Raw genomic sequence first — 18,138 nt, 5'->3', positions numbered from 1 at the left:
GTATGGGTGGTGGCTTTGGGCATGCTGAATATATTTCAAGGCCATAGGCTCTGTAGTGAGCAAATCCCTTCTTTGACTTGATCTTTTCTACTTCTTTTCTTTCTTCTCCTCCCTCCTCTGGCTGTGAGGCAAGGAAAAGACGCATATTATGGAGCTAGGTTTTGTGCTAAGAAAACTGTAATGGAAGAAGCTGTGATTTATCTACAGGGGAAATAGTTTGCTGATGACATCTCAGACTGGACTGTTTAATAAAGCTTGCTTTGTAAGCTTATGGTTTTTGGAATAAAATTCTAAAACTGAAGGCCAGACAGCAGCCTGTTGCTATCATTAATCGTTGGCCCAAACTACTACTTCATCAGCATTACTGTAAACACTGACATTTCATAAAGAAATTTAATGTAGTTAGTAATCCTCTGGACTTGGTGCTCTTCACTAGTATGAGCCCCAAGACGAGKGTGCCGGAGGGAGCACAGGTTTATTCTGCGTTACTTTGGACACTGGCCACTAACAATTTTCATTTTACTTTCTCAGTAACTTATGAAAACAATTTTAAAATCCCATACGGATCTGGAAAATCAGCTTGGAGCAGGGGTGAGAACAAGCCGTTTGCCGGAACGTTGTTGTGAAATAAAACTTAAGCACCACTGCCGACACCTCATTAAAAAGAAGTTGACTTTCCAGACTTGCGAGGGAACCCGGCTTCTGCAGTRTCTGATAGTAGAGTGGAGGATGATACCCGATTGCAATTCAGTTTTAAAACTTAGAGAGAAGCTGCTGCTGTACGAATATGAATGGGAGAAATGCATCCTCCTTGTGTAGGATGCATGGGGAGACTCTCTGCCTCTGGACAGCCTGTGCTGCTAGAGCAGACGTGCCTGTAGGCGGTAAAGCCTCGCTAAGCRTGCGGTGCTGTTGGGTCGTGGTGGTTGGCATTTGCTTTGACAGTCACTGCAGAGTGTTTTGAGGCAGTATTAAAATATCATACAGCAATTTTGTCAGTAGTAAATGACTAACATCATGATCAACGTGATTGAAAAAAATGTAAATGCGGAGCTGAGTTAGTGGTTTTTGGTTTAGAATGCAAAAAGTGCTGATTCATTCCCTCCTATTTTTAACATGCAAACCCAGCTGTGGTGCAGTTAGATGTATAAAGTAATGTATGTATAAAGATGCATAAATGCACAAAGAGTCATAAAGTAACGAAGATAACTGGTGAAAACACAGATGCTGTTTCTTGCAAAGTTTTTGGGCCAGRCTTGGTTGTATGCACAGGGAGATGTCCTGCTTAGCTCTGCTTCGAAGCTGAGCTGCAGTTGCAGCAAGACTGGGAGATTCATGGCTTTTGCTCTCTCAGGGAAGAGATGTCTCTCCATGTCCCTCCCTATGGAAGCGTACTGTGTATTTGGTTCGCGCCCTTGGCCTTTGATTCCTGGCTGATCGAGTATTATGTCCATTGGGTAGTGTTCAGTGGAATTGTCTCTAGCGTGAGTGTCCTGCTGTAGACCTTTGAGTGCATCCCTTTTCTGCCCAGATCTTGCTCRTGTTGAGGATTGATGGTCTATGCGATGTGCCTCCAAACAGGCAGTATGTGTTGCTTTGTAAAGCCTGTCTGAGCATGAGGGACTGCATTTCCTCCTTGCTGTCTGGGGTTCGTTCTGCTGGGTAACGGGACCATTGCTAAATGCCCTTCTTCTGTTCCTTCTCCCCTTCAGACCTCAACAGCAATGGGTTCATCTGCGACTACGAGTTGCACGAGCTCTTCAAGGAAGCCAACCTGCCTCTCCCTGGGTACAAAGTGAGAGAGATCATCCAGAAGCTCATGATCGATAGCGACAAGAATAAAGATGGGAAGATTAGCTTTGAAGAGTTTGTCTATGTAAGTGGTATTTCTGAATTTCCAGYGGTCTGGTTGTGCCATACCTCCTGGCTGGTAGGTAGGCAGCATGGGGGGTGCGTGTTAGGCACACTAAGAAAAAGGGGTTGAACCTGGCTCCTCAACCACTCAGTCTCATCTTAATTGTCTTTCTACAAACCAGTCGTTTTCTAGGATTTGCCATGTAAAAATCAACTCTTTTTGACAGACCTCTGCCTGCGACCAGCCATTTGCACTGTCATTGCCGGCCCTCAGCTCTAGGCACTTTTTTTTTTTTAAACAAAAAATATCCAAATTTTCTTCCACATGCTTTTCCTGTGTGAAGTCTGAAAGCCCATTTCCACATGGGGGGACAACTGGAAAAAAGACTTTCAGTTCTCCAGACTTAAGCATTTGACTGYAAGCTGCTCAGTTTTTCCAGGCACTCAGATGAATGCTTGTTTTTCCCAGTGTGAGTATAATTTCCTTTCTCGGTTCTGTGGGACTACAARTATTTGTTAAAGATTTGAGAGGTCATTTCAAGGTATACTTGAAGATTACTCCTCGATGCTTATTTAGGAAAATTCAAGTCCGTTTGTTGCCTGTAAAAGGAAGAACAGGAGTAAGGAAGTGGAAGAAGCTGGAAGCTGGATCTAACCTTTAACGTTTTCCTTTAGAAATAAGTTGGAARGCATTTTTTGCTTTATTAAAAGCTTAACGTTTCTGAGGGACTCCCTTCATTCTTTCTATGCTCTGATGGCAGAACATTGGAAGAGTAATAACGTAAAACTGTGCAGTGCATTTAGAGAACTATTTTCATGTCAACTACTTCTCTTGATATTTCTTAATTTAGCTTCACCTTTTTCTGTTCCTTAATYGTTTTCAGACCCTCTGAACTTTTGAGTTCGGAGTCAACTAGTAAGTCGGAGTTTGTTTGCAGTTTGTGAACGCTTGCATGCTGGGTGCATGTTTCAGCTGTTGGTTTGAACTGGTCTGTACCTCTCACTTRTGCTAGGGAGGAAATGAAAATCCCTTGTGTCACATTTTACAGTAGYGATGGTTAAGTTAACCTGAAATATCCTACAGACAGCTAAATTACACAGGAGAAGCCATGATTCGTTCTAGGAATTTACAAACAGAACTGCTGCTATTTTCTAACTGAGTGTTTTTGCTGGGCTTTATGGTATGAAGTCATGTGGACTGAATTGAGGTTGGCCAAGTGGGTTAATAGTACGTCAGCTTGAAAGCGCATATTTTCAAAGATGTTACACCGTGCTAGTATGGCAGTACAGCAAAGGTGAAAATAAATGAGCCTTTCTGCACTAAAACATCTCTTCTGCCCCAAAACTTGAGGGCAGTTAGTCAATCAGTCCCATCGTGCTGTTTTGAATAGCCTTATCTGAAGCATTTGCTGCTACAGGTGAGGGGATTAGATTGTTACATGCCTAAAGAGAATAAGCTTCGTCTCTGGTAGTCTGGACGAAGTTGTCTGTGTGAGCTAAAGTCACATTCGCGCGAGCATCTGGCTTTCACAGGATCGTTGAGATTGCACAAAAGCTTAGGAACGTTGTTCCTCTGGAAGCTGCTGCATGTGTACCTGCTCTCTACTGCAAAGTTTTCACGTTTTTCTGGTGGTACTTGAAAGGTAAATGTGTGCAAGTGAGTTTGTACCCGATGCTTTTGTTTCAGGAGGCACTTGCAATACTTGACTTACAGAGYGGGACGGCTCTCTGCCCCCACCTCTGTTCAATTTAAATACCACTACAACTTTGCTAGGCTACTCACGTTTGCTGATCATCCTGCAAAGCTTGCTTTGAAGCAGAGAAGAAATTTTCTATTTTTATGAAGATCATCTTTCTGTCTAACAAAGCACTCTTGAATTCCAGATTTTCCAAGAGGTGAAAAGCAGTGATATTGCTAAAACTTTCAGAAAAGCAATTAACCGAAAGGAAGGCATCTGTGCAATTGGTGGCACATCGGAGCTCTCCAGTGAAGGAACACAGCACTCGTATTCAGGTATAACTTTGACTTTGAGCCCTTTTCTTAGGGGACTGAAGGCCATACGCCAAAAACATAGGTTTCTACTACCTGCCGTGTGCTGGGCTTTGGGTCTCCTATATCCAAATGGTCGCAGATCGAGGTGAGAGCAGACTAAACGTAGGGTAATACAAGATGGTCAGTGTGTAAGCTARATGAATGCTTAGTTGTTCTGTTAACTTTGCTTGCTGATGAATTTTGAATTACAATAAAAACAGTGTGGCTTTATTTACTTTTACCTGGGCTTATTGTATACTGATTTTTGGGGGAGTGGGGTAGGGGCTCTTAGCTATGTTACAAGGAAGTATATGTTAAATTTACAATTGGTTATCCTAGAGGAAGAAAAATATGCCTTTGTAAACTGGATAAACAAAGCCCTGGAAAATGATCCTGACTGCAGACACGTTATTCCAATGAACCCCAATACAGATGACCTGTTCAAAGCTGTGGGAGATGGGATTGTGCTGTGGTAAGTCATGATGGCTTCTGAATTCAAAACACCAAACCAACCCTCAAACTTCTTAGTTAGGGGTATTTTCTGTCTGTGCTGTTTTTTTTTGTCCCAGTCAGTGTGCACAGAATGTTTTTTTTTTTGCCTATATAAAGGGGTGCTTGATTGCTGGGGCTTTTGATGTCATTCATGATGCTTCTGCTTTGATGCCACCTCCATAAGCTGTCTAAGGCTTTTCCTTGAGTTTGAAACAGAATTTGCTGAAGGGGAGAAGGTAGCTGTTTAAAATCTTCCATTTGGTGGAATTGCAAGCGGTTATGACAGTAACTTCTGTGGAARTGTTAGCAGCTTTACGAATTAACTCAGAAAAGGGGTCCCTGGGAATCGCCGTGTTGCTTTTGATGGTAGCTGTACTAGGSTGGTGATGTAAACCATTTTGCTGCACGCTGAAAAATAGGAGGAATCCAGTACTGCTTAACGGCCAACTTTCGGCTTAAGAGGGGAGAGGGTTGTTTTATTTTAATGTAACTGAATGAATATTGTGGAAAACTGGATGAGCTTGGAATTTCAGTAATGCCCTATCAGTAGGCAAGTGATTGCTAGTGGGCTAAATAATAACTTTTTAAAAAATTTGTGTATTTTTTTTTTATTTCCACAATTTCAAGTAATTCACTTCTTCAGATGAAGACTAAACTAAATAGGAAGTAGTTCATAGTATAAAGGAAAAACTTGCAATGTTTTCTGATGGCTAAAAATTCATGTTCCAATGCTCACACATTTCCACACATTGTGTTTGCACTTTTTTTTCTTTAGTAGTGTATTTTTATTTRTTTATTTATTGCGCTCGGTGGCACTAGCACACCGTTACCGTAGGAGGAAGCCGTTGTCTCGCCAGAACCCGTAGCGGCCGTCGGCGGCTTCGCTGGCTCAGCGACGGCGTTGTGAATAATTCACGCGCTCCTCCTGCTACCGAGATCGCTGGTGGCTGGTAACATGTTTAAGGTTTCATGCATAGCTATTAATTACAAATACATTCTTGATAGCATAAATATTAACTTCTGGTTTACACAACTTTGATTTAAAAGCCCCTGCGAAAAAAAACAAACAGGCCGAAGAAAATATACTGCCGTGAGGACTGTGACAGTGGAACAACTTTTGCTGAAATGAAATACTAAATGCTGTTCAAATATTGTTSGTTTTCCTCCTGCCAGCAAAATGATCAATCTTTCTGTTCCGGACACGATCGATGAAAGAGCGATTAACAAGAAGAAGCTCACGCCGTTCATAATTCAGGTACGATGCGCGTCCGCGTCTTGGCCGACGTCCGCGTTAGGACGGTTCGAAGGACAGGAGTGATGATTTAGTACTGACAAAACGCGTGAACGGGCTGAAATGCGGCGCGCGTCTGATATTGCAGTGGCAAACGTCTACAGCACCATATATACATACATATATACATACATACATTTATATATATATATATAAATGTATGTATGTGTGTGTATATATATATATATATTTTTTTAAGGCAATACGGTTCCTGGCAACCTGTGAATGGTTTCCCAGCTGCTTTTGCACRCGTGGGGGCATGTGTGCACACGTATAACATAACGCTTCTCTATGCCAGCGGTGCCACTAGCTGCAGCTCCGCGGATGAAACTAAATACCGGAGGCTGAAATTAAACGCTGGTGCCTCCGCCAGCTCTTATCGGTGCAGCCCGCGGCGCCGCCAGCACCGCTGAAACGCCGGCGGGGCGCGAGCCGGGGCCGTCCGCGCTCGGACGAGGGGCACGGCGCTGGGCGAGGGGCCCCGGCCGCCCCTCACGCGGCCGTGTCGCCCCCAGGAGAACCTGAACCTGGCGCTGAATTCTGCCTCCGCCATCGGCTGCCATGTCGTCAACATCGGCGCCGAGGACTTGCGGGAAGGGAAACCCCACCTGGTGCTAGGGCTGCTCTGGCAGATCATTAAGATCGGCTTGTTTGCTGACATCGAACTCAGCAGGAATGAAGGTAAATGGAGAATTTTTTTTTTTTTTTTCTTTTTGGTAGTTTTTAATTTATTTTGCTCCTGGCCTGCTGAAGGTGTGAATATGTCCCGGCTCGTCCCGGCCTCCCACCTGTGTCTCAAGCTTTGTGGCACGAGTGAGCGTGTTTTGTTGTAATGTCTTCGCTGGTTAGGGATGCTCCTGAATGTCTTTCAGCTTTAGATGTGTACTGGTGTTGGGAGTAGTTGTATTTAGCCAATAAATATATTTTTAGACCTGGTCAAAGTGCACATTATAGCTTTTCAACTTAGTTTTCATCAGAATTTCTGTGGTTTAATGTGACTTGACAAGGGTGCCCTGCCTTGATCTCATCAGCCCCTTTCTTTACCCGCTTCCTGAGCCTGCACAGACCATACTCTGTCTAGGCTTCGGGCAGGAGCCGTCACTGTGCTTTTGCCTCGAGGGCCTGGGCGCAGTTCTACTGGCAAGGTTGAGTCACAGGTGAGATTTCAAAAGCTGCTGCATCTTTTCAGATCGTAGGGAAGTGGGCACCACTCCCAATGCAAGAAGGCTTCGTCTCTTTGGGAATGCAATTGCGTTGATTTGATCCTCCTAAAATCCTCCTTGCAGATGTTGGTGGAGCTGTGGAGCTCTAGTTTCCCTCCTCAGCAGTGGAGCTTTTCCCCACCATGCTTGCTTGGTCCTGGACAGCAGCCTCCGAATTTGAAGCTTTTCTAACCATTCAAAGATCTCTGATATTCCTTAGTGGGCTAATAAAACCAYGCAGCTGGATGGAGGACCTTCAGGGTCTCTTATTTTAACTTCCCTGTCATGATCAGTTAATGCTGTTTGGCTTAGACCTTGAAAATCTGTGGCAAGGGAAGCAGCTGATAGCCGAAATGGTGCCTATCTTGGCTTCTAGCTTTGGCTTTTTCAACAGTGCATATGAAATGACTTGGAAGCACTTTTTACTTTTAGCTTACTGTCATTGACTTAAAGGGCTGTATGTAGAGTTCACTGGGAATTTTCTTATATGAGAACATGGAAATTTTTTTTTTCTTGAGCAAAGTTTCTTTGTTGGGGTGGGTGTTGTGTATGTATGTGCCATTCATACCTTGCTGTGTGTGTGTGTGTATAACAACCCATCCAGACCTCCCCCCTCCCCCAAAAAACCACCCCAAAAAACAGAGAACAAAAAATCCCCAAAGAACCCCCCACAGTTCCAACCCAAATTATTCTGACTTAATCAAACTGGAGGAAAATGTGGTTGGTCTTTTCCCTTTTTGCTCACTGATCTGTTACTGCATCTCCAGTTTTGTCATGAAGGTTTGTGTCTTTTGAAAACTTCTTCCTTTTTCTTCTAGCGCTGGCTGCCTTACTTCGCGATGGTGAAAATCTGGAGGACCTTATGAAACTGTCCCCAGAAGAACTGCTCCTAAGATGGGCAAACTTCCACTTGGAAAACGCAGGCTGGCACAAAATCAATAACTTCAGTTTGGATATCAAGGTAGCGCGAGCTCTCCTGGTCTGCATGCGCGTGGGAAAATGCTGGCAGTGGGCCGGGGCTGCGTTTGCAGGTGTAAATGAGGTCCCTAATCCACAGATGGGACCTTTCTTAAGGTTATTGGGATAATCTGAGCAGTTTTAACAGGAGTCTTAGTAAAAGATGAATAGTATATTTAGGGTCTTGTGCTACTCTGCTCTCTGTCTTGGCATGGACYGAGCCTAGAGTTGAACTTTGCAGAAAGGCTTCTGCAGCCCTGAGGGGATCCCACTGCAAAGCTCTTACATGCTGTAATTGTGCACTAGTAATACCAGTTTGCTCCCTTTTGTATACAACATCTTTCTGCTGGAAGTGGTGTGTTTTTTATTCTTTTTTTCGGGATGGGGAGGGTGTTGCAGCGCAGCTGCAAAAAGCACTGTGCTGCAGCTCACCTAGAAAGGGCAGTGGTGACCTTTAGGAGTAGAAATGAGTGGGGAAGGTCTTACTCTTTTTCTGTTTTTAAATGAGGGAGTCCCCTCAATATATATATATATATATATATTTAATCTTTTATTTTTTGAGGGGGGAAGGGGGGCACAGCATGTTGTTCAGACTTTACTCACATGGCCAGCAGTCTGGAGTATGAAAATCAAGACTGAAGCAGGTTGTAGACTTCATTCAGGGTGAAGGACTGTTGAGGGAAAAGAAATTGATATTTGAGATGTGTGGGAAGCCCAGAGCTGTGTGCACACACGCACATCTTGCTTCCAGTTTCACAAGCTACTTGCAGTGCTACTGATTGCTGCTGGCTTGCCCAGTGCAGCCTGTAGACTGTATCCTGGAGTCCTTTGTAGCGCTGGGAAGCGAAAGGATATGTAGCTGACAAAAATTAAAATAAAATAAAATAATRGTGGGCTTAACTATTTATAACCTCTTCTCTTTCTGTTTCCTTTTCTGCTGCCTGGATTTCTATCATCGTGCTCTTTTCTTTTCGTTGTCTGTCAAGCTTACCGATTTTGGTAATTCAGTAAAGGTACATAAGCCAATTGTGCAGAGACTTGCTTAAGATGAGACTGAAATGAATTGCTGTGGTGTATTCAACGCTATGAGTGAGACCTGAGTGTTGGGTGTGTGTTTGTTTATTTTTTTTTCCTTCTAGGACTCTAGAGCTTATTTCCACCTTCTCAATCAAATTGCACCAAAAGGGCAGAAAGAAGGAGAGCCCCAGATTGACATTAACATGTCGGGTTTCAACGTGAGTATTCAGGCTGTCTTTTCCCCACGTTCTACCATTGCAAGCTGTGTGTGACCCTATAGGTGCCCGTGACCTCTGGATAACCTGGTATCTTGATTTCAAGGCCATGCACAGTGTCAGCGGGCATGTGCACACCTTGGGTTTGTGCTAAACAAGTGTTTGGTGCAGTTAACATGCACGGTTAGGAAATCTTTTGTGTTTTGCCCCATTTGGGAGAATGCAAGATTCTGCCCTTGAGCCACTGTCCTATGAAGTTTGAAAGCACCATGCTAGGATTTTTTTTTTTTTTTTTTTTTTTTTTTTTTTTTTAAAAAAGCAAATGGCGGACTAGAACCAGTATATCCAGAGTAGCATGGATTAATGTGCACGATTCATCTGTTCCTTTGGTTAGTGGCTGGTGTCTAACGAAGGCTGGCGAAGCGGTGACGTTGCTCCAGACCTGGAGCTTCCTAGCTGCACTGCTGCTGCTCTCTGCCCTGATGGCTCCTGTCCCTTGTGTCCCCCCCCAACAGGAGAAGGACGACTTGCGGAGAGCAGAGTACATGCTGCAGCAGGCCGACCGGCTGGGCTGCCGGCAGTTCGTCACGCCCGCCGACGTGGTCAGCGGCAACCCCAAGCTGAACCTGGCCTTCGTTGCGAACCTGTTCAACAAGTATCCGGCACTGACCAAGCCTGAAAACCAGGACATCGACTGGACTCTACTGGAAGGTGATGGCCGTGTTGGTCACAGAATGAGCAAACAGTTGTATTGCGAGAGGCTGTGCCCACGGGGTGTCTGTGCTCGGGGGATGCCTGTTACTTGAGGCTTTGGGGCTGAAGTGGTCATTTACCCGATCTGCGCAGATGAATAGCGTGTCCGAGGGCCTCTTCAGCTGCCCTGRTGCTGCCGTGGGCTCTGAGCTTGCAGGAAGGTTTTTGATGGCTTGTTAGTGCCGGTGCCAGGACTGGGCAGTTGGGTTTGCGGTTTCCGGCTGTGCGGGTGGGAGCKCTCAGCCCTGCAGCGAGGTGCTCCTGGGAGCCTTTGGCAGACCCTCGGCAGCGCTGTGGTTAGGGCTTAGGCAGCAGTTAACTCACTCCTGGGTGAAGGACCTTACTGATACCTCTTCTTGCCGAAAACGTAAAAGTTACGCTCTTCTGAGACCTAGGAAAATTAATGTGACACCCGGTATGCTGGGGCAGTCCAGTTTTTCTAACGGTAACAATAGCAGCAATAGTCTTTTTCCTGTCTAAAATGTAAATGAGAAACTGTGCCACTTGGAGCTCCCTGTCTTGCAAGGCGGAAAGCCCCATGCAGCTCTCCGAGCTTTCGGGAAGTTCATGTACCCATCTCCTTCCTTCTAGGAGAGACACGGGAAGAGCGAACCTTCCGCAACTGGATGAACTCCCTTGGTGTGAACCCCCATGTAAATCACCTCTATGGGTAAGTGCCTCTCCCCGGAGAGATCCGACAGCATCTGACTGAAGATGCTCCCGCACCAGTGTCCTGTCTCCCACAGTGGCCGAGAGAAGAGCTTGAGAAAGGATGTTTGCGTGGGGAGGGTCAGGGCTCAGTGCACCCMCCCTGCAGCCCTTAGCTTTGAGGTTTCTGAGCCAGGATAGGCAGACCAGGCTTACAGCWTTTGGCTTTTAGGGGCTGAAGGATCTACTTGAGTGACTGTGTCGGAGCAACTGGTCCTTAGATTTCATGTTGCCAAATTTTAGGGCTCAGCTGAGGCCTCCTATTTAGGAGGCTAAGTGCTCTGGGTGCAAAGTGACCCCTGGTAGTCAATGGAGAGAGATGGGCACCTTCTGGATTTTAAGTAGCAACACTGTTCTCTGGATCTGTTGCTCATTGCAGTGCTAAAATCTGCTCTTAACTTAGTAGCCAGCTATGTTAAATGTGGAGTACTTTTGTTCCAGAAGTTACAAAGCATTTTGAAAAAATTTCTTTTTAAGATCGAAGTTGCGACAGCCTGTAAAGAGTAGTAATTGTCCATAATGCAACAAAGTCAAAGTGCACTTATGTTTTGAAACATCAAGGTTAACTAGTATGTTCCTTTTTAGTGATCTGCAAGATGCACTCGTAATACTACAATTATACGAAAAAATCAAAGTTCCTGTTGACTGGAATAAGGTTAACAAGCCTCCATATCCTAAGCTTGGTGCAAATATGAAAAAGGTAAGCATTTCAAAACACCTTAGAAGATGCCGTGGACACTAGGAATCCAAGTAAATGCACGGTATCTAGAAATTTCTATTTGAAGCTTCTAGTTGTGTGTATCTGAGTGACTGTTGCTGTTTGAACTCTTTTCATGTGCAGTTAGAAAACTGCAACTATGCTGTAGATTTGGGAAAACATCCAGCTAAATTCTCCCTGGTTGGCATCGGAGGACAGGATCTGAATGATGGAAACCCAACATTGACACTAGCCTTAGTCTGGCAGTTGATGAGAAGGTAAGGCCCATCTCAAGCACACGACACTTATGAAGGGAGTACGAGGTTTGGGAAGACTTGTGTTGCTGGGCACCCAGAGAGGTTGCAAAGACTTCTGTCTTTGGGGGTTTCCAAGACTTGGCCAGGCAAAACACAGTGAAGATGATCCTGTGTGCATGTGAGAGGTGGACCAGCAACCTACAGAGAGCCCTTCTGAGACGTTGTGAACATCCTGGCCCCTCCAGCCCACCCAAAACTGATCCATGTGCTGATACCCAAAGCAGGAAAATTACACATGTTTATGTGTGTATATCTGTTTTATGTAACTATACATATATGCATGCATGCATACTTACGGTAGTTTGCTATTTGGTATTGAAGTCGGAATACTAACTCTTAAATTAATCTGCACCTTCTAGCTATGTGTTACCTCTCTGAAGCAAATTATATCAGTAGTCAAACGCTTTTGCAAGTGACCTGAGCCCAGGCAACTTTGTGACTCACATTAAAAGGCTTGAAAGGCTTGTAAGACTAAATACTTCAATGAAAATTTTACTTCATAGAAGATACCTAAGTCTTCCTCTTTGCTACAGCAGTAAAAATGCAGAGCAGAGGCTGAAGACTTCTGTGTGTTGTCATGGGCCTGTCTTTCACCCTGCATGCATGCTAGCTGGGACTTCTTAAAGCTCTGCCTAGTCTTGTTTCTCTTTTCTGGTTTTCAGGTACACGCTGAACGTCCTTGAAGACCTCGGTGATGGTCAAAAAGCAAATGATGACATTATAGTCAGCTGGGTAAACAGGACCCTGAAAGAAGCCGGCAAGTCCACTTCCATCCAGAATTTCAAGGTGCAGGTTCCCCTCTTGCATCCAAAAATAAAGGGCCTCATGGGTGTGGGTCCTCTGCACTGCAGGGCAGCAGCACACACAAAATGGGTATAAACAGGACAGGATTCAGCCTTTGCTGATAACAAAGTGGTTTCAAGCTTCTAGAAAGGAGACTTTTTGGACTGCCAATGTGGGGGAATAGCAGTGGGGTAGCCTAGCTGATAGGGGAGAGGATGGATGATCAGGCTGTGCTGCTTGCAGGTGCAAGGGCTGGAGCTGGTGAGCCTTGGTGGGTGGGAAGTCCCTTGGGACCTGGTTGCTGGGGCAGACCTGCCAAACAGTCATTGTTCTGCATTTTCATACTCCTTGCGGCAAGCTGGAGTAATCATCTTGTTGTGTTGCTGAATGAGAAGCAGCAGTTTGGTTTGCCTGTGGTCCAGCTGGGAATAATCCCTAATAGCACTGCTTTTAAACAGCTTGCTTAAAGTCTGTTGCACATTCCAGAGCTGTCAAATTAAGGTGAGACATGTGGTAAGGATTAGACAGGTATCTTTATTTGTATCTTTTTTTTTTTCCTTTTTTTCCCCCCTAGGATAAGACTATCAGCACGAGCTTGGCAGTTGTGGATTTAATTGATGCTATACAGCCTGGTTGTATCAACTATGACCTTGTAAAGACTGGTCATCTATCAGAAGATGACAAACAAAATAACGCTAAGTAAGTCTGCTGGCTTGAAAGCTGCATTGCATCAAAAGAGTGCAACTTCTCTGCCCTGTCCTTAAGCTGCAGATGTTTTTCTATATTATTGTGGCTTTCAGTTTCTGTTGAGCCAATGCCTTCCAGACAGGCAGCACTTCTTGAAATCTCATTCCTCTCCTTGTCAGTGACTCTGCAGCCTGCTGAGAGAAATGCAGAAGAGCCCAAGCAGTTCTTAGCAATCATATTCTGCTTCTCGTATTCTGCTTTTCTCTCTCTCTCTCTCTCTCTCTCTCTCTCTCTGTGTGTGTGTGTGTGTGTGTGTGTGTTTTTGTTCAGGCATATGAAGTGCTCAACCAGTAGCTCAGGGTTTTGAAGTTGAACCTTGGGTTGGGTTTGTACATCTCTTGTTGAATGATCACAGGTTTTGAAGTTTCAAGTATGACTGTTAAAACAGGGCTTTGGAATGTTTTCTGTGACTGCTCTGCAGTAGCAGAATAACAGCAATTTTTCTTGCAGATAATAGTTTTGCTTGATTATTCCAAAAAAGTAAACATAGAGGAAAATGTAAGTATTAGTTGATTAATCCTTGGTTGTATGTGCTATCTACTAGCTCTAGGAAAAATCAATTACAGTTTTTAACTATTGATAAAATGGACTAGACATTCAAAGGTGAATTTGTGCACATTAAAGACACTTCCCTGTACTCAGGAAAAGAACATGTCAAACGATCATGATGCATTTTGTAAAAACAGATTTGGTGTGATTGGACTATTGCACATCTAGAAGCCTTCTCTGAATCTTAATAAAGAGAAGCGGGAGGTGAAATTCTGGTGGACAGAGCTGACTTGTCRTTTAAAGGCAGCAGTCTAAGTGCTGACACACTCATCTTTTCATGGCGAACAGGTATGCCGTGTCCATGGCAAGAAGAATCGGTGCCAGAGTTTATGCCCTTCCAGAAGATCTCGTGGAGGTGAAACCGAAGATGGTCATGACCGTGTTTGCCTGCTTGATGGGCAGAGGAATGAAGCGAGTATAAAAGGGTTGATACATGTGGAAAAAAAAAAACAAAATGCAACAAAAAACCCAACCTGCCACCCTGGGTGCATGAGTAGCAGATCAGCTGAGTTCACGTTGAAATGCTGTTGGCCTAGGAACTGCTGAAGTTCAAAGAACTTTGTTTTGCTTTGCAAGACAAACTCTTATCAAATTCTCAGGGAGAGGAGTTTTAACCAACAGATGTGCTCTTTTCCCTAAGGAAAGTTTAACTTATCAAGAGCTCACAGAAATGCATTCATAACAGACCAGCATCTTGCAATAATGCTCTGGAGCTGTTTTCACCTCATTATTTCTCAGCTGCTTGGTGCGTGTTTTTTTTTTTCTCTGAGGGCTGTAAGGTGGTTGGTATGAGTTGTGATGGAAACAGGTCTTATTTCTGCCTGCAATCCAGTTTAATACGTATAATTTGTATTACATGGTCCAAGCRTAGTCTAGGTTTGACCACTTCCTTACCTTTGCAAACTATAGTACAAGTTGGGATCTGCAGGCTAGCTCTCACTGTTAAATGAGAAATGTGTATAATTTTGAAGATGGATCTTCCTATGGTATTCTCTGTACATGGTGCTTTTTTTATAAACCTAATTATTTTGATTACTTTACAAATAAAGCATGGCAGTGTTTTTCTCTTACTGCTTATATAATTTTTTTAAGCTAGACTATATACGAGAATACCACCATCCTTGGACCTCTCRTAGTAACTCATGATATCATGTTGCTAATGGCACGGTTGCACCTGAGAATGGAAGTGAATGCATTTTTGTATGCATCTTGGTTCAGTTGTGTGCACCTAGAAAGTAATTTTTACAAAAATCTGCATGAAAACTATAACTTTTTTTTTATTTAAAATGCTGTTGGATATAAAACCATAATCCATTGTGGGRAGGTTTTGTGCAGGGAAGAGGCAAATGTTATAAACAGCAGGGTTCAATAAACTGAATGGCAAATGTGCTGGAACATAAAACTATTTTTACAGATTAAAAAAAAAAAAAGTGTTGTCGCCAAAGAAGGAAGAYGCTGTATCCATAGGAGTTAATATTATCTTGCTTTGGCAAGCTGTTTGCTATATTTTGAGATCATATTGCTATTCTGAGCTATTCAAAGTGATGTAATATGGTGGCAAAGCATTAGTTGAAATAAAAACATTTAAATACAAGTTTCCCTCCTTATTTACATTGATCCAGCAATTACTTTTAGGTCAAAGCTCTCTTGCTTTTAGGTTAACTTTAGTTAATCTTGGGGGGTTTTGTTTGTTTGTTTTTTGCACTAGGTCCACTGAGCTGTGCAATTGCCTCAAGTCACGTCATGGTGTTGAACAAGTAGTCTGCTAAAGTGACTTTTAAAATGGGTGGTGGTGCTGCAGTTATTTGTGGCTTGCTTTTTTTTTTGCCAGRTTTGCCTTTATAACAGCTTCCTGAAGTCATTGCTGCTTGTGTTGGTGTCTCAATGAGTTCTCAGTGGTGATGCCCATGGTAGGGGCCAGCAGCCTCTTGTTGCAGCAAAGCCTGGGAGCACAGGAGGGAAAGCTGCTTCATGCGCTGCCAAGCTGCAATCCAGCCTCGTACCTGGAAACTGCAGGACTGTCAGAACAACTTGTGTGCGTTTGGTGTCATGCAAACAAACTTCTGTGACCGTAACTACTTGGTTGTCACCCTCCTCCTGACTTCTCTGCTATAACAATGAATTTTTGGGCAGTGAAAACAAGTAGGTGCATGTTGTGCAAGAGGCAGGCTGTAGCTCATCCGTCGATTAGCACAGACGGCACGTTGCTGCCGAGCCTTCACTGTGGGCATCATCGTGGGCAAACAAGGTGGTGCAGCTTTAGGAGTGGGTAGGAGGTTTAAGTGATTAAACAGAGTCAAATGCTTAGTGGAGACTGTGGGAACCCTGTTACTAAGTATGTCATTCTCCATGCTCCGAATCATCCAACCATGCTGCTGGCATGAAGGAGCTCCGCTCTGGTAGTGGTGTTCAGGTCTGTGTTCCTGAACCATGTTGCATAGTTGTATCCTTACATTTCCCTTGTGACTGGGGGCAGGGGAAGACCAGAGGGCACCTCTTTACATGATCTGGACCTCCAGGAGGAACTGCAGCTGCAGGAGTTCCTGTTGAAAAGCAGTTTCTGTTGAAGTAGGTGGTAGCTAGAACAGCTGAAGCCATTGGCAAGAGTTGCATGTCTTCCTTTCATTTCCCCTTGTTGGATATTTTGGGTAATTGAATGCCAATCATATTGGCACAGTCATTGGCACCTGCAAGGCTTTTCCTTGGTAGTGTGGCAGGGAGATACCRGAGATACCTGTGGCACCAGCATCACCCTCATTGCTTATAGACCATGATGTACTGCTAACATGAGCATGCTCTTGTGTAGCTTGTAAAGCAGAAGCTCCTGCAGCACAAGAGCAGTACTGTGGCCGTTGGAGGTGAGAGCGCTCCTTGTGCAGTGGCTGGTGGGAACGTGCCTCGATTCTGGTATGTGAGCCACAGGCTGTGCAAAACTGCTCCGGAGCCCCTAAGCAAAACTGCAAGTGGCCTGCCTGGCATGAGGAAATACAAAATGTTGTTGCTGCTTGCAATTTTTCCCAAATACGGCACATACGCCTGCTCTTTAGCCCATGGGGACCTGCAGAGCGCCTGTTAGAGCAGGCCTTTACTGCGTGATCCCATCTGGTAGCTGGGATTTTGGTGCCATCCAGGGGCAAATGCTTGGTACTGCAGTAAGCATCACCGGGGGTGGGGGGGAGAACAGTTGACCATGGACATGTCGACCAAGTAAGTGTTCTCTAGGGTACTTGAGTACTGTGATGAGCTGAGTGACCTGCTCAACAGCTGGAAGTTAGAAGAATTGGGAGTAATCTGTGTCCCGAAGGCCTGGGAGTCACAAATGCCTGAAAGCCTGGAGGGCCTTTATGCTTCGGGAACTGCAAATTTGGGATTAGTGAGTGTGGAGATCCAATTTTTTTATGAAAAACATTTGACTTTACCCTCYCTTCCCCTCCCTTGCAGTGCAGTGAAGGAGGTGGAGAAAGAGCCTTGCCTCAAGCTGAAATGAAGTGCCRCCTTCTCAGACCTGCTCCCTGGCCAGAGCCTTCCCCAGCCTCTCCCAGGGCTTGTGATGCTCCAGCAACACCCTTGCCCCTTCTYGGGTCCTGTTACATCACCTAGAAACAAATTTTGGTAGGGGTTTGGGGATGACTAGAGCAAGTCAGCCATCAGGTGCTGGTCCTTGAAAGCAAGCTGAGAGCTYGGCGAGGCTGTGAGCACAGCAGGGAACATTAAATTAAAAGTGAAGGAGGAACCAGTTTATTTCCAGTGCTAGTTTTTTCTGGAAGGCGCAAGAATAGACTAGAATTGTAGCTGCTGCTACCATGAGTGCATCTTGCTGCCTCCTGGTGCCTAGTTAAAAGAAGGAAAATTAATACAGCTCCCAGCGCTGGCCACGCTTAGTCAAAAGTGTTTTTTTAAARAGATTTATTGTCTATGACAACTTCTTTTGTGGAAAAAGTGATGATTTACCGCGTGCTTTAGACTTGCTTGTGAGTGAGTTTTCTCCTTAACCTCCGAGATCTCCTCCAAATGTCTTTCCAAGCCTAGGATCTGCTCTGAGGATGCAGGCTGTGTATTTTGATGGATGTTCTTCTGGTGTTCCTTACCAGCTTCATTCTTTTGTGGATTAAAAAAAAAAAAGGCAGCCACATGTTCTTCAGGAGGGTGCTGCGTACAACTCGCCAAGTATTTTGATCACTCCTTCATTGTAGCTCGAAGGAGCAATTTGGAGTTGTGCTCCTGTTTGGTGTTTAATGAGGTGGTGGTTTAAAAGGGTCAGGCATAGTTTCTGCAAGTCTCCACTAGAGACAAGTCTGTCTTTCATTTATAATGCTCACCAGTTAGTATTTTTTTTTTTCAATTGAAAAATCTAATTTTGCAAGGACTTCAAAAAATTGCTGATGCACGTTTTGTTTATTTTTTCTACCTTTTTCTATTCCTACCTTTTTCCACCTTTTTCCTATTGCAGCTAGATAGAAGAGAGGAATGGAAAGCAAGAGCCATCCTAGAGATATTTTTCACTGCATCCTGAAGTGTTTCAAG

The 18,138-nt window shown here is 44.3% G+C and overlaps 2 protein-coding genes across 6 annotated transcripts in view; one reads left to right on the top strand and one right to left on the bottom strand.

The window, feature by feature from the left end:
• PLS3 (plastin 3) overlaps positions 1-15,208 on the top strand; it is a 46,790-nt gene extending 31,582 nt beyond the window's left edge. For all 5 annotated transcript variants that reach the window (XM_085325537.1, XM_085325534.1, XM_085325538.1 and 2 more), the window contains 14 exons: positions 1,713-1,876; positions 3,739-3,868; positions 4,226-4,358; positions 5,552-5,633; positions 6,185-6,350; positions 7,690-7,832; positions 8,968-9,063; positions 9,576-9,771; positions 10,405-10,483; positions 11,107-11,221; positions 11,363-11,496; positions 12,198-12,321; positions 12,893-13,017; positions 13,903-15,208. In XM_085325537.1, the coding sequence (XP_085181663.1) occupies positions 1,713-1,876; positions 3,739-3,868; positions 4,226-4,358; positions 5,552-5,633; positions 6,185-6,350; positions 7,690-7,832; positions 8,968-9,063; positions 9,576-9,771; positions 10,405-10,483; positions 11,107-11,221; positions 11,363-11,496; positions 12,198-12,321; positions 12,893-13,017; positions 13,903-14,035 (1,820 nt within the window). In that variant the 3' untranslated portion in view covers positions 14,036-15,208. The remainder of the gene's footprint in view (positions 1-1,712; positions 1,877-3,738; positions 3,869-4,225; positions 4,359-5,551; positions 5,634-6,184; positions 6,351-7,689; positions 7,833-8,967; positions 9,064-9,575; positions 9,772-10,404; positions 10,484-11,106; positions 11,222-11,362; positions 11,497-12,197; positions 12,322-12,892; positions 13,018-13,902) is intronic.
• A 593-nt stretch (positions 15,209-15,801) lies between these two features.
• The window catches only part of LOC146584060 (uncharacterized), a 4,198-nt gene continuing 1,861 nt past the window's right edge, over positions 15,802-18,138 (bottom strand). The window contains exon 2 of the mRNA XM_085325527.1: positions 15,802-15,871. Coding sequence (XP_085181653.1) covers positions 15,802-15,871 — 70 coding nt within the window. The remainder of the gene's footprint in view (positions 15,872-18,138) is intronic.

Source organism: Rhea americana, unplaced genomic scaffold (genome assembly GCF_003343005.1).
Source record: "Rhea americana isolate MKP2758 unplaced genomic scaffold, rheAme1 scaffold_98, whole genome shotgun sequence".
Lineage (NCBI taxonomy): Eukaryota > Metazoa > Chordata > Aves > Rheiformes > Rheidae > Rhea > Rhea americana.
Note: the sequence above shows the minus strand (reverse complement) of the source record. Positions and strands in the feature narration are given on the sequence as shown.